Source organism: Psammomys obesus, unplaced genomic scaffold (assembly GCF_907164565.1).
Source record: "Psammomys obesus unplaced genomic scaffold, mPsaObe1.curated_primary_1811, whole genome shotgun sequence".
Lineage (NCBI taxonomy): Eukaryota > Metazoa > Chordata > Mammalia > Rodentia > Muridae > Psammomys > Psammomys obesus.
This window is the reverse complement of record NW_026592347.1, coordinates 5,981-21,697: the sequence shown is the minus strand read 5'-3', so window position 1 is coordinate 21,697 and position 15,717 is coordinate 5,981. Positions and strand designations below refer to the sequence as shown.

Below are 15,717 nucleotides of genomic sequence, written 5' to 3'. Positions count from 1 at the left end.
CACACACACACACACACACACACACACACACACACACACACACACACTAAGCTCTCCACACACACACCCTGGGCTGAGCGGTTCTGCCGGTTGCAGCCCTGGGCCCCTGCTCACCGTGCTGCCACTGCCTGCGAAATGACGGCGGTTCCCCTCACTTCCAGGAATCCACGCTTCCTGGAAGGTGAGTGGCTGGGCTCACCCCTGCCTGCCACCGAGACGCAGACATGCACACACCACCCGCACTCCCTCGCCGTTTCCAAGGCGGCGGCAGCGTTCGCACCCCAGGGTCTCACCGGCAAGGGAAGGATAATGTAAGTTCAGGCAGAAGGCGGCTAGCGGATGGGGGGAAGGGGGTGACGGGGCTAGGGAGCCAATTCAGTAACAACTCCCAAGCCTGAGCAGAGGGAGAGGATGGGGGCTGTGTGGCGGGGGAGGGGGCGTTCCTCCTTACACTTGGGGAGGATGGGAAAGGGTGTTTGGTGTTGCTAAGGAAGACGGTGCCTTGGACAGTGGGAGCTTGTGGTGACATCTTGATTAGGCCTTGGGGACAGAGGTAGAGAGCAGCCAGGGGTAGAACGCTGAAAAAGGCCTGGGTGGGGATAGATAGCAGAAACACCACAGGAAGAGAAGCCTTGACAGGAGATGTTTCAGCAGGGAACAGAGATGTGAGGGGCCTCAGCCTCCTGCCCACAATAGAGCGGGCATGGCAGTCTTTCTTTGCTCATGCAGTCACTGGTCCAGATAGCAGGCTAGTAGCATCCTGCCACCGGGAGCCCGTGGCCAAGAAGAGAAAGCTAGAGAATGAGGTCCCTTGCAGAGCTCCTATTCAAGGGATCCAGGAGAGGGCTTGTCTCTTGCGGTGTGTGTGAGCTTAGCTAGTACTGCCTCCCATCCCTTCCCTGTCCCTTTCCCCACCTCTTAGTTGCTCTGCTGTGAACCTCAGGATTCAGCTTTGCTCCCTGGGGGTTCAGCCAATCTGTGATGGCTTTGACCAAGAGAATGTCCCTGATACCTGAGAGCAGCCTTAATTCTTGGCTTTGACAGTCTGAGATCTCTTGGAAGTCCCAGGCATTTGAAATTCCCTCACTGGGGTTTCTGAGGCTGAGAGGAACTGATGAGTTTCCCAAATCTGACTTTTGCCCCTGTCAGCTTCAGGCTAGAAATCTAAATCCCTGGAGCCCTACAAAGACCTTCTGGCCTTTGACACAGAAATCCTTCTTAGATTTTAGTGCCATGAAAGTAGACTTGAGTGTTTTCCCTCTTACCTTTATCCTAGGGATGACAACAGCATCAAAGAGCCTCTGGAATTACTGGTGCGCCTCGAGGCTCCTGCTTTCTCTCCTGTTTCCAGCCCTTCATTGGGACAGCCACAAAGAATGCTTCCTCTCAGTGCCATTAAGTGTCTCTTTAAGGACATTGTCTCCCAGATAGCTACCCCCTAGTCTTAGAGGCAACCTCAGCTCCACAAGTCTGGGACCAGATATGGATTTCCAAGGAGCACACTCATCGTTTTAGGATCAAGACTTAGCAGGTCCCTTCTGACTAACACTGAATGGTGTGGAGTAAGCCAGCACTAACCTTGGAATAAGAAGCTGGATGTGGTGCCTGTAACCCCTAGCTGGGGCAGGAGGATTGTCAGTTCACTTAGTCCTTTCCAGCCTAGCTAACCTTCTAGCCTCAGTAAACTCAGCCAAAGGGCCCGTGTTAAAACTGGGCCTGAATCTACAAGTCTTAACTGTCCTGAGCCGCTTTTGTCATGGGTTATGTCTGGTGCTGACTTCAGACAACTTTGTAAGAAAACCTTATTGCTTGCCCAAGGAGCCTCAGGGAAAATCAGATTCACTCCACAAGGCTTCTTGTATAGATGGTGATCGGGGTTCCTGAGGCTTCCGTGGGATAGAATGGGGAACGGGACTTTAGGAGAGGATGTGAATGAGAAATGGTCCCACAGTCCTGAGTGGTTGTTTTCTTCCCACTGACCAAAGCTGGAGAGGGATCCCTCAGGAGGGTGTGTTCCGGATTTCTTGCCTCAGGCCCAGGACTCCAACCATTTTATAATGGAATCTTTATTTTGTGAAAGTAAGTATGTGCATAGCTGGGAAACTGGTTAAAGTGGACTAGGTGGACTTTAGGGATGAATTTTAGGGTCTCTCTCTCTCTCTCTCTCTCTTTCTTTCTCTCTTCCATGTTTAGGCCTTATGTGCATATACCCATGCATGTTCGTGTTAGCAGATAATATAGACTGTGATGTTTATCCCAATATGTATGTTCTCTTTCTGTGTATCTACATATGTGATCTGTGTTTGTGTGTTTATCTGCATATGTTTTTATTTTATTCATATATATGTGCAGAAAGTTGTGGGGAGGAGGGATTTCTGAAGATGCTCTTGTTTTCGGGTATATATCAGATTATTAAAAACATAATTTTAAAAAGAATTTTTACAAAAATATTTGGTCAACAAGTTGAGTGATACATTCATGGTATTGATATTTAGCTCTGGAGAGAACATCAAATAGTAAATACGTGGTTGGATTTGGGTCAGCTAGAAAGCCCTCTATAGTGTTCAGAGCCTGGCTGGATTTAGAAACCCTCATGTGCCCAACTCACCTCTCGGAAACAGTGGCCAAGCAATGGTCAAGGACCTGACATTATCTTGTCTGTGCTCCTATCCCAGCTCAGCCACTACCAGTTTAGACAAGTAATGGAACATCTTTTGTGTCTCCTAATACAAAAAATTAAAATGATGTGCCTATTTCATAAGGTGGCTATGAAGCTTGAAGGAGTTAATTCATTCCAAGCCCACAGCCTAATACCTAGTACAAGTATTCTCTCAGTAAATATTAACTGCTACTATTATTGCTGTTAATATTATCATTAGATTCTAGACAGTTCTAGATGCCCTTCCTACAGAAGCTGCCACTGGGAACTCCAGAGACAGCCATAGGAATGATGTCCCGCGCCACCTTCTCAGGTCCCTGTTCTCTGTTCTACCCTGGCCTGCCCAGCCTGGGCCTGTTTCCTGCAGAGTTAGATGGTGGGTGACCCTCTTCCCGTCAGGCATAGATAAAGGTATGGTAGGCCGGGCTGAGCTCACGGAAGTCGGAGTCAGCGTTGGACACCCGGCCACTGGGGCACAAGGTAGGTGCTCAGCACTCAGCCTGTGCTGCACATGGCTATAGAATAAGTGTGATATCTAACTGACATTAAAAAAAAAAACAAAAAACATTAGGTTGTGGACTATAGATGGCTTCAGCCCAGGCTTTACCTGCTGTCTGTTCTCTCCTCCAAGGTAGCGGGGACTCATCTTTGGAGAAGGAGTTCCTCGGGGCCCCAGTGGGGCCCTCGGTGAGCACCCCAAACAGCCAGCACTCTTCACCAAGCCGCTCGCTCAGTGGTAAGTGTGTGCCTCCACCCACCCCTGGTGCTAGGCAGCCCCATTTTTGTTTGGCCCTCAATTTGCCTTCCCCTGGCCGCCATTTCCCCATCACCTCCGGTTTCCTGCTCAGAGACTCTCAAGGTAGGAAGGAGTCCAGGACCTAGACCTCTCCTAGCTTGTTAAAAGAATGAACAGCTAATGCCGGACTGGGGTAAAAGGCGTATGGGTGACATTTTGATAAAGGTTCCTGCCGGGCAGTGGTGGCACACTTCTTTAATCCCAGCACTCAGGAGGCAGAGGCAGTTGGATCTTTGGAGAGTTGGAGGCCAGCCTGGTCTATACAGTGAGTCCAAGACAGCCAAGGCTACAACAGAGAAACCCTGTCTCAAAAAAACAAAAATATGAAGTTCTGGCTGGGCACATGCTTTTAGTCCCGGTACTCAGGAGGCAGAAGCAGACATGTTGGTGAGTTGGAGGCCAGCCTAATCTATAGATCAAGTTCCAGAGCAGCCAGGACTATACAGAGAAACCCTGTCTGGGAGGTATGGGGGGTGGGGATGGAAGATAAAGATTCCAAAGAAAAATTCTGGAATTGGAGTTATAGAGAGACAGAAATAGTCACTGGGTAGAGAGAGGAAGTACATAGCAGTTAGCAGCAGCAGTGGTCATTCACCATGTCCCATCCCACAGATAGGGTCCCCGAATGCCCCTCCCCAGCTGGCCCGAGCTCTGTTACATTCTCTAAATGGTTGAAATGGCCAGGAATGTAGGTCAGAGCTAGTGCCAAAGCTCCCCCCCCCGTGTCCCCTCAGGTTTCTCAGAGAGGCAAAGGGGGTTCAGTCTCAAAGAAAGGATAAGCCATACCTGCCTTTCAGATTTACTGCCTTTAGCCTGCTCTCCCCTTCAGTGTTCCTGAGACTGGTTCCTGCCACTGTTACTTGCTGGATTCCCAAGGACAACCCAGACTTCCTTCCCTCCTTCCTTCCTTCCCTTCTTCCTTCTCTCCTTCCTTCCCTCCTTCCCTCCCTTCTTTCTTCCTTCCCTCCTTCCTTCCCTTCTTCCTTCCCTCCTTCCCTCTCTCCCTCCTTCCTTCCCTCCCTCCTTCCCTCCCTCTTTCCTTCCTCCCTTCCTTCCCTCCCTTCTTCCTTCCTTCCCTCCTTCCTTCCTTTCTTCCATTCCTTCCTTCCTTCCCTCCCTCATTCCTTCCTTCCTTCCCTCCCTCCTTCCTTTCTTCCATTCCTTCCTTCCCTTCTTCCCTCCTTCCTTCCTTCCTTTCTCCTTTCTCCTTTCTTTCTTTTCTTTCTTTCTCTCTTTCTCTTTTTTCTTTCCTTGGTTCATCCTTTTAGACAGAGTACTGTGTAGCACTGGCTGACCTGGAATTCACTGTGTATACCAGGACGGCCTTAAACTTTCAGATATCCAAGTGGCTCTGCCTCCTGAGTGCTGGGGCTAAAGATGTGTGCCACCATGCCCAACCAAACATCTTTCTTAGTCACAGAGAGTGCAGGCAAAGACTCCTCTAAGTCACCTCTTCTGCCCAGTGACAAAAGACAGCTTCTGCACACTCTACAGCCTGTGTCTGCTGGATACTCTATGCGCTCTCTATAGCCTTTGCACACTCTGTGTGCTCCATTGTTTCCAGTTCAGATGATAGTGTCATCCTCTGAGATAGCAAAGAGGCTGCTGTCTGTCCTGACACTTGTGCGCCCCAGGGTTTGCAGTCAGTCACCCTGTTGGGCTAGAAACATGTCATTCTGTCCTGGGAGATGTTGCCCCTTTGCCTGTCTCTATTCTAAACATCAGTCCCCTGACCCCCAGCTAACTCCATCAAGGTGGAGATGTACAGTGATGAGGAGTCAAGCAGACTGCTGGGGCCAGATGAACGGCTCCTGGATAAGGATGACAGTGTGATTGTGGAGGACTCATTGTCGGAGCCCTTGGGCTACTGCGATGGAAGTGGGCCAGAGCCTCACTCCCCTGGTGGCATCCGGCTACCCAACGGCAAGCTCAAGTGTGACGTCTGCGGCATGGTCTGCATCGGACCCAATGTGCTCATGGTACACAAGCGCAGCCATACTGGTGAGTAAGCCGAAGGGCTTCAGGCTCTGGGCAGGGCTGCTGCTGGGAGGCAGAGCTGCGCTTGGTGGGAGGAGGCTGAGAAACGAGAGGGTCAATCACAGCATGTTTTCTAGATGATGGAAATAAAAGGAAGGGAGGAAGGGCTATGAGCCCCTACCCTTTTCTTCAGCTGTGTGACAGAGAAGTTTCTACTGCTTTCCTCAGGATGTAGAGAGAGTGGTGTTGGGGCCTCTGGAAGGACCCTTGGAGCTTCAGTGAAGATCAGTGGTGAGGCATGTCCATGTGTAAACCCTCCTTGTGGGTGTCAACACCAAAAAAGCCTTGTAGAAGGAGGGAGCGCTGTCCAGTATCAGTCCAAAAGGGACAGACTTCCAGGGCCTTCTCATCTCATTTAAAAGGTGGGGCACAGAGCCTCTGCTTGCCCTCCTCAGACCTTGGGCTCCTGGGTCAGACTGAACTTCCTCGGCTCTTTTGGCAGCAGTCTTTTGGCAGGTCTTCTAGGCAAAGTACTGGTTTCAAGTCACACAACTCTAATCCACACCTTTTCAGGTGACCTCTGTAAAGTAGGCCTGGTGTGTGTGGCACCCACTGGCCCTCCAGAGTGTTCTCAGAGAACTTTCCCTCCACCCTTCGACCTCCTCATGCCATCTGGAACCTGTTCTTTCACCTGCAGGGGAGAGGCCCTTCCACTGCAACCAGTGTGGTGCCTCCTTCACACAGAAGGGGAATCTCCTGCGCCACATCAAACTGCACTCTGGGGAGAAGCCCTTCAAGTGTCCCTTCTGCAACTACGCCTGCCGGCGGCGCGACGCACTCACCGGCCACCTCCGAACACACTCAGGTCAGTGATGGTCCAGCAGGAACCAACAGCGTGGTACCCGGCGTGATCAGAAAGTAGCACTCCAAGACTTTTCTCCGGAGAGGGATAATAGCTGTCACTGAGGAGCAGAGAGCATTGACAGGGCAGACAGGGCCCTGGCTTGCTGACGTGGGCAGGAGGATCTATGACGAATCTGTGGGAGTCTTTACTCCAGTATTTTACTGCCACATTCTGTGACATGACATGAATAATATTCCTGGCTTCTTTCTGACCTTTGTTTTCTAAACATTGTAATGATGTCAATACCATGTGTGGCTCATTACCCTCAATTCTGAGCCCTGTGGGTGCTCTCTTCCCACTCTCATTTGCATCAGGACCCACGCCTGTCACCATATTTACCACAGTCCTACTCCAAAACACCAGAGGTCTTGGACAATCACTGAGTATCCTCTCTTGAACTTCCTAACAGCTCCTATAAATGTCTATGGGTCTCCAAAACTGAAAGGAAGGGAGCTAGGACCTCCAAATAGGAAAAGAAGAGACTGTCTCATTTCTGCTCTGCATCCCAAGAAGTGGTAATTTCTTCACAGACAAGAGCAAGACCAGAGCATACCCAGAGGCCAGGTGTTGGAACACTGCTAGGAAACTGGAGCTAGCCTACTACTCAAGATGCTCTGAAGCTGAGTGGCTGTCTGCCAGCACCGGAGAGGTAGAGGAGAAGGGTCAGGCATTCAGTCAGCGTGGGCTATGTGAGACGCTGTCTCGAAATAAGCAAAGAAAGATTTTGAAGTGGTATCTGTCGGGAGGAATGGGAGAGAGAGTGCTTCCCAGGGTTTTACTAAGTTCTGGACTCCTGCCTGGGGAAAGAGGTCAGATCCAGAGACGCGAGCTGCCAAGGAAGAGGGGAGCTAAGAGTTGAGGAGAGGGAAGAGGGAGAAGAGTTAGTAGTCTGTCCTCAGAATCTTCTCTGGGCTTTTCTCTTTTTCTAAACCCTCCTGGGTAGAACCATGGGCACAGAGAGGCACTGCAGCATCTCTGCTTCCTCTATCCAGCCTTGCTCCAGATTCTCATGTGTGATGGGGCCTCTTTGCCTCTCTGTGTGTGGAGGAAGAAGTATGATTTTCACTGACTTTTGTTTTATAATCTATAGAGAATTTATCTTGTGTCTCCTTATGTGATCATTATAAGAATATCAGATGCAGCCGGGCATGGTAGCACTCGCCTGTAAATCCCAGCACTCCAGAGGCAGAGGCAGGCGGATTATTGTGAGTTTGAGCCAGCCTACAAAGTGAGACCCTGTCTCAAAAAGCAAAACAAAGCAAAACCAAAAAAAGAATTTCAGATGCAGGCAAGGGAGTTAAAATGCCCTACCCCCACCTTTTTTCTTTTTTTTAATTTATTTCTTTATTAATTACATTTTATTCACTTTGTATTCCATCTGTAGGCCCCTAAGCACTCCACTTTTTGAGACAGGGTCTTATGTATCCCAAGCTGACCTCAAACTCTCTGTGTGGCCAAGGATGACCTTCACTTTCTGACCCCAGTTCTCCTGCCTCTATCTTTTGTTTTGTTTTTGTTTTTTGTTGTTGTTGTTGCTGTTGTTTTCTGAGACAGGGTTTCTCTGTGTAGCCCTGGCTGTCCTGGAACTTGCTCTGTAGACCAGGCTGGCCTGGAACTCATAGAAATTCATCTGTGTCTACCTCCTGAGTGCTGGATTAACAGTGTGTGCCACACTTCCTTGAGCATAGGTTTTGAAGAGATACACCACCACTCCTGCTTATGAGCAGCTGGGGATCAAACCTAAGGCCACACATACACACACACACACACACACACACACACACACACGGAAAAGTATGCTACCAACTAAGCTAGAGCCCCAGTCCTGAAGCCCCATTTGTTTAATAAGGAAACTGATTCTATGCGGAAAAAAATAAATGTATGGTCCCCATCAAGATCCGATGCCCAAAATATCTGTTCTTTTTTTTTTTCTCAGGAAAGGGTGACTCCTCCTGCTTGCTTGGAACAAAAATAGCTTGGCCCCAGAATGCTAGATTTTTTTTTTCTTGAGACGGGGTCTCACTGTTTAGCTCTGGCTAGCCTGGAACTTGCCGTGTACATCAGGCTGGCTTCAGACTCACAGAGATGCAACTGGATCTGCCTCCCAAGTGCTGGGATTAAAGATGTTAACTCCCACACCCTGCAGCCGCCTGGGAGGCTTAGGAGGTTAAGGGAAAGCAGGCTTACGTGAGGGTCTCCTCTCCGTGACCTTTCCTGTTACAGCTCACACTGTAAGACATAAGGACTAGAGGATCATTCTTCTCCCAGCGTGTTAAACCGTTTCCCCAGGGTCTTGGGTGGAGAGCGCCCTGGGGCTTATTTCATTCCTTAAACATGTCACTCACAAATGAAGAGCAGCATGGCACTAGTAGCAATAAATACAAATATGCAATACCTTGTTCCTCTTTGTTCTTTCCTCTCCTCTCTCTCACACACAAAACCTCCTTCCAAGAGTAGTGTTTAAGCAAAGTTACCAATCTTAGTTTTCTCAGTTTATCTTGAGAGCTTTATAACACATTCTTAAAAACAAAACACACACTTGTTCTCTTTCTTTTACTTTTCATCATCTTCTTTGGTTTTTTGCTCTTTGTCTCTGTTTCTGCTCAGTGTGGGGCTCTCTGGCTTTCTCAGTGACAGAAAAAGAAAGCAGTCAGTAAAGCCAGACAAGGGCTGGAGATAAAAGTCCAAGTGAAGGCCCACAACTGCTGCCCTCCCCAGTGGGCAGATCTGCCTGCTGCTTCAGCCCACCAATTTCCCTCCAACCGAAGCAAAAAGTCCCCTTGTCTGATAAACAGCTATTACACCCGCCTGCCACAGGGAAAGGTTAAACCACAGTCTCAGCCCCAGACTCTGAGACCCTGGGGTGCAGCCCATGTGCTTGGCAGGGGCCATCCCCTCCTGAGCCATCAGGTCTTCACTTCCTTTCAGAAGCAGCCAGAGCTTCTAAAAGCCCTCTACAGCCTGAAGCTGTGTGCCACCCGGTCCCCTCGCTTTTCTCTATATTTCCAACGCTTCCTCAGATTCAGTTCAGCTGCTCTTTGTTGTAGGTAGAGTTGGGGAAGGGGAGACAACAAACAAATCAAGCTAGCAAGTCTCCTCTGCCAGTGTGCAGCTGCTGCTGCAGGGTTCTGTAGGCAGAAGCTCCTCTCATGCCGCCTCTGCTCTCTCCTCCACAGTCTCCTCTCCCACAGTGGGCAAACCCTACAAGTGCAACTACTGTGGCCGGAGCTACAAACAGCCAAGTACCTTGGAAGAGCACAAGGAGCGATGCCACAGCTACCTCCAGAGTCTCAGCACTGAGGCGCAAGCTTTGGCTGGCCAGCCAGGTAGAGCTGTGGGAGTTTCCTAGGGAGCTTAGGGTAGCGCCAGGAGTTCAGGCAAGGCTGACTCTAGCACCTCTTCCCACAACCATGAGGTTTCACTCAGTAAACCTTTCAAGCACCCATTCCTAAGCACCCCATGAGTGCTCAGTACAGCTCTGGGGCAGGCCTGTAGGGATATGCAGACAAAGAGGAAATTTGGATCTATATCCTCAGCCTAGTGGGAGAGAAATCACAAAGAACGAAGGATAGAGGGCTAGATGTATGTAATTATCCTCAAATGGTCTAAAGTGTTGCTGGAATGAGCTTTAGGTAAAGAGCCTTTAATCCCAGTACTTAGAAAGTAGAGGCAGGTGGATCTCTGTGAGTCCAAGGCCAGCCTGGTCTACAGAGTGAGTTCCAGGCCAGCCTGGTCTACAGAGTGAGTTCAAGGCCAACAGGGCTGTATAGTGAGATCCTCTCCCCCCCAAAAAATAATAATAATAGAAAGAAGGAAAGGAAGGGAGGAAAGGAAAGGGAAGGAAGAGAAGGAAGCAGAAGGAAGGAAAAGAAGGAAGAAACAAAGAGCCGGGTGGGTGGTGGCAGGACACATCTTTAGCCCTGGGAGGCAGAGGCAGGTGGCTCTCTGGTCAACAGAGTGAGTTCCAGGGCAGGCAAAGCTTCACAGAAAAACAACCCTGTCTTGAAAAACCAAGAATGAAAAGAAAAAGAAAGTCTCCCAGGTCTCAGGTGTAGCCTCCCTGAACTACTGACTAGCTGGCTTTCTTCAGGCGAAGGCTGCTGGGCCAATGCCACCCTTACTCAGCTGCTGTTCCCTGCAGGTGATGAAATACGTGACCTGGAGATAGCACCCGACTCGATGCTGCACTCATCCGAGAGGCCAACTTTCATTGATCGCTTAGCCAACAGCCTCACCAAACGCAAGCGTTCCACCCCACAGAAATTTGTAGGTAAGAGGTTGGAAAAGAGACAGTAGCTTTAAGCATGGCTCAAATAAATCACAGCTTTGACTGCCATTAGACCAGAGATGTAGGCCTGGAGATTTGATTTAGGGGGGAAATCAGCCGAGTGGTCTCTGTGGTGCTCAGAGTGTCTCCTGAGAGAGGAGTGCGTGGAGACAGAAGATGTGCTTCATGAAACTTGGGGATAGCACAGTCTGGAAAGGGCTTGCAAGCCTGAGAACCAGAGGTTTTACCCCCAGAACCCACGTGAGAATGCCAGACCTGGCCCTGGTCATCCTAGCACTGGGAGGGCAGAGCCGAAGGATTCCCTGGGGCCCACTGACCAGGCCAGCTAGCCTAACTGGTGAGCTCTGGGCCAGTGAGAGATCCTATTTCAAAGGAGGTAGCTGGCGGCCCTGAGGATTATACCCACATTTGTCCTCTGCCACTTATCTGTTCTCCGACATGCACATGCAGCAGCACATAGATGAATGCGCACATACACACATGAGGTGAGGTGTCATGTTGAGGACTCATCAGGGACTCGAGCTTTCCCAGATTTTGAAAATAACAAGGACCTCAGGCAATGCAGGCCAGCCATAGGGTCAGTAAGAGGAAGTGAGCCTGCCCTGTAATTGACATGATCTCTGAGGATCTGGAATCCTGTATGGAGAGTGATGATGACGGGACTCCATAGAGAAAGCCTTGCTCTGGGACTGTAGCCTGCCCAGGGCCTGACTCTCAGGGAAAGTAAATGAGGGTTAGATGAGCCAACAAGGGCCACTGGTATAGCTCAGTGGTAGAATGTGTGCTTAGCAGGTGTGAAAGCCTGGGTTGGGTCCCCAAAACTAATTAATGGTGAAGACGATTCTGTTCTATTTAGCCCTGGGATAGACAACAAAGAAGTAATTCTAGGCACAGCTCAGGGCTTCTTCAAACCCAGAGTCCACGAGATCTCATTCTCCACAGGTGAGAAGCAGATGCGCTTCAGCCTCTCTGAGCTCCCCTATGATGTGAACCCTGGAGGTGGCTATGAAAAGGATGTGGAGCTTGTAGCCCACCACAGCCTGGAGCCTGGCTTTGGAGGTTCCCTAGCCTTTGTGGGTACAGAGCATCTGCGCCCCCTCCGCCTCCCACCCACCAACTGCATCTCAGAACTCACACCTGTCATCAGCTCTGTGTACACTCAGATGCAGCCCCTCCCCAGCAGACTGGAGCTTCCAGGATCCCGAGAAGCAGGTGAGGGACCTGAGGACCTGGGAGATGGCGGTCCCCTCCTTTATCGGGCCCGAGGCTCTCTCACTGACCCGGGGGCATCGCCCAGCAATGGCTGCCAGGACTCCACAGATACAGAGAGCAACCATGAAGATCGGATTGGCGGGGTGGTATCCCTCCCTCAGGGTCCCCCAACTCAACCTCCTCCCACCATAGTTGTGGGCCGGCACAGTCCCGCCTATGCCAAAGAGGACCCCAAACCACAGGAGGGGTTATTGCGGGGCACTCCAGGCCCCTCCAAGGAAGTGCTTCGGGTGGTGGGTGAGAGCGGCGAGCCGGTGAAGGCCTTTAAGTGTGAGCACTGCCGCATCCTCTTCCTGGACCACGTCATGTTCACCATCCACATGGGCTGCCATGGCTTCAGAGACCCTTTTGAGTGTAACATCTGTGGTTATCACAGCCAGGATCGATATGAGTTCTCTTCCCACATTGTCCGGGGGGAACATAAGGTGGGCTGAGACCCTTTCCCCTCGCCTGCCCTCAGCCCCGACACCGCTGTCCCCCTACAGGTGTCTAGCCCAGTTTTTATTATGCTCTAAGGAATTGTGCATCGTGGCCCCATCCACGACCACCTCACTGCACACTTGACTCTGACCCTCTTTACCTGTCTCCTTCTACCCACACTGATTTAAGCATCGTGACAAGACAAGTCTTTTGCTTATATTTATCCCTCTAAACTCCTCTTTTCCTGGCCTATTTCCTGTTTATTAATGACTTTTCCTTGGCCTTTTTTAAAATTTGCTTCAATCTCTGGCCACTCCTTCACTCTTCTGTCCATGGCTCCCTTGGGCTCTAAGTCTAGATTTTTTTTTTCTTGTGGATCCCAGATCCTCCAGCAGCTCCAGGGGTTGGAAGCTCCTCTTTGTACTAAGAGATGTTGAGCTTCTTGCTTTAATCCTCACCTTGCTTTTCTGACTCTTCACTCTTGATGCTGATACCTCCCAATGGCTCCACTTTAGCTCTGTGGCATTATGAACTTCTCTCTGGGAACCTTCAACCCGGTACTCCATACCTCTTGTGCCCTCTCACTTTAGGCAGCTTGCACTATTCTTAAATGAAGAATTTCCTCATTCGGAGGTAGGAGGGGGCTGTGAAAACTCTCCCAGGCACTGTGGACTGAGGGTCCTCTTGACCTCACCTGGGAACACCAGCTCCCTAAAGCCTGCATTCAGGATTGCCCTCCAGGATGTGATATCACTCTTCCCTCTCCCTGTCTCTCCCCTCAACACCACTCTGGTCTCAACTTGCCACTCCCCTCAGTGGCAGCTTTTCTCTCCTTGAAATGCCCCCAATTTTATACTCTCAGGGGCTAAAGCTAGGCCTGCAGCCGTCCATGTGACACACTGGGAGCCACAGGTGCCTAGCTGAGAACCAGGGCATGGAAAAGGGGGTGGGTAGAAGTCTCTCCTCCACCTTTCAAACTCTTTCACTCCAGTGACCTTGCTAGGCTGTCAGGGACTCCTGTCCCTGTTTGATGAGAAACTGGTGGGTTGCTGCCCAACAGCCAGGGGTCTCAGCCTCATAAGTCACGCTGCCTTTTTCCTCTCCCTTCCAGCAGGATTCACCGTCTCATTCCCAAGCTCCTGGGCCCTGTTATTGTCAATGGCAAGGAGAAAGGAATGTCTCTTTTCTCTCTGCTAATTTTCAGTATAACCAAAAATTGTACCAGGACCAATGACATATATGTGCCCTTCGACCATCCCACCCTTGTCCCAGCAAATGGGCTGGACACAGCTAACTGGGAGTCATCCTTCACTGCCCTCCATCTCAGCTCCAGACACAGGGCAGGAGAGGCACCTTTCTCCGGTGGTTGATCTCTATTTGGGTAATCAAGGATTCATGAGACCATGCAGGAGAAGGCATAGCTCCACTGCATGTGGAAGGCTCAGTCTACAAACAGTTCCCTGCCAAGGCCACAGCCATCCACGCTCTGCTTCTTTGAGATTCAAACCAAAGGCTGTTTTTCTATGTTTAAAGAAAAAAGAAAAAAAAAGTAAAAACTAAACACAACACCTCATAAGTTATTAGGCTCAGTCTCTCTTCCTTTCCTTCCATCTTCTTTCCACCTGCTCTCTTTCATCAGCTCTTTTGCCTCTCCCTACTTTCCTCACTCCCTATTAGAGGATTAGATATTGAGAGGCAAGAAGGGTGGGCTAGATCAGAACCTGGGACTCCAGCTCTTAGGTACACTCTGGAGACAGTCTACTTTCCCCTATCATGCGAAGGGTGGGAGGTGAAAAACACTTCTCTTCTTCCTTCTCCTGCATTACATGGTTTCCCAAAAGGACCAGATAGGCAGAGAGAAGCTTTGTGGGACGGTTCTTCCTCCTTGACAATGTAGCAATAAACAGGTGCTGCCAAAGGCAGAGAATGGCGTATGAACTCTAAAGGGAGTTGTCCAAAGAGAAGGGAAGGGTCTTGGCTGCAGAACCTTGGCACCAACTTCTTCTTGGGATGGCAGCAGAGCTGAGGTTAGTGTCTGAGCTTCTCCTGAAATATTTGGGTTATTGGGCCTCTCCCATTAGGCTTGCTCCCACCTCTTCTGTGTCTGCCATGTATTTGGGGATACCTCAGAAGGACGCTGAGGCATTAGAGCCTTAGAGTGCCCCATGCCTCCCTCCATTCAGTCAGCCTCAGCACCTGTGACCTCCCAGGAACACAAAGGACTGTGCTCCTCCCTCTGAGGCTAGACATCATGCCATGAGAGCAGAGACAAGACCAGGTGCTAGGGAGGAGAGGGACATCCTGTCTCTCTCCAGCCCATCACTGCACTTTAACCAGGATCTTAGGTACAAAATCCTACTTTTCAGAGCCTGCCAGCTCCAGAACCTCAAATATCCTCATGCTCTCTCCCAACTCCTTTTGCATAAAAGAGAGAGAAAGAAAAAAATTAACAAAAAACAAAACGCCAAAACCCACACAGAGAAAAGAGGTGTTTTCTTTTTTATTACTGTTCAAAAACATCACAAAAAACTGGGGGGAAGGGAGAGAATTTCTAGACACTTTTCCAGACCTGTGTGTATGTGTGTGTCAGTGTCCAAGCTGCAGGTAGAATTTTGTAATACTTCTGGCAGCTTCTTTCCTTGTGTACATAATATATATATACACACATATATTTTTAATCAGAAATTATGAAAATCAAAATAGAATAAACACAGAAGCAAGTGCAATACCACCTCTTCTCCTTCTCCCCAGGATTCCTTTGTAGCTGTTTGGTGACCCTTTGACCCTTGACTCTTTACTCTTCCAATTTCTTACCTATCCTCCCCTCCCTCTTTTTAAAAGGAGTTTTTCTCCCTTTTCAAAGGGAGTTAAACCTGCTTTTGAGACTTACTGCAGAGCGTTTTGTATATGTAATATACTGTAAGTAAATATTTGTGTAATGGAGAAATACTACTGTAAGTTTTGTACTGTACTGGCTAAAGGTCTGTTATAAATAAACATGAGTAATTTAACACCCATTTGTTCTTGCTAACTACCTTTGCCTTGTTTTCCTTCTGGAAGGAAGGCAGACCAACTATTTCTCTGTTCAGGATGTAGACAAGTCTAAGACTAAGACGGAACCAGACCAGACCACTTGAGTCACAGAAGATTATTTGAGACAGGGTCTCTGTGTAACTTGGCTGACCAGGAAATCACAGAGATCTGCCTGCCTTTGCCTCCCAACTTCTGGGATTAAAGGCATGGGCCACCATGACTATTTTGTATTATTTTTATTTTTTTAGATTATAATTTGATTATAACATTTCTCCCCTTTCTTTCAAACTGACCCATGTATTAAACCCATTTCTTTCAAATCAAGCTTTTTTCCTTCTTATTGTATTACTATTAGCCCATTGTTATTA

The 15,717-nt window shown here is 49.3% G+C and overlaps 1 protein-coding gene across 1 annotated transcript; it reads left to right on the top strand.

The window, feature by feature from the left end:
• Positions 1–18: 18 nt before the first annotated feature.
• On the top strand, positions 19–15,328 carry Ikzf4 (IKAROS family zinc finger 4). Its single transcript, XM_055613127.1, has 8 exons — positions 19–311; positions 1,986–2,079; positions 3,291–3,395; positions 5,196–5,456; positions 6,130–6,297; positions 9,513–9,662; positions 10,478–10,606; positions 11,567–15,328. The coding sequence occupies exons 1-8, from the start codon at positions 225–227 to the stop codon at positions 12,328–12,330; spliced, it is 1,758 nt and encodes a 585-aa protein (XP_055469102.1). The 5' UTR covers positions 19–224; the 3' UTR covers positions 12,331–15,328.
• The last annotated feature ends 389 nt before the right edge of the window (positions 15,329–15,717 follow it).

What these genes read in the sequence shown, in the direction of transcription:
- Ikzf4 (XM_055613127.1), top strand. Translation starts at nt 225, where the DNA reads ATGCACACACCACCCGCACTCCCTCGCCGTTTCCAAGGCGGCGGCAGC. An exon ending in ACACAAGCGCAGCCATACTG is followed by an intron (nt 5,457 to 6,129) that starts GTGAGTAAGCCG and finishes TTTCACCTGCAG; the next exon opens with GGGAGAGGCCCTTCCACTGC. An exon ending in CACCCCACAGAAATTTGTAG is followed by an intron (nt 10,607 to 11,566) that starts GTAAGAGGTTGG and finishes CATTCTCCACAG; the next exon opens with GTGAGAAGCAGATGCGCTTC.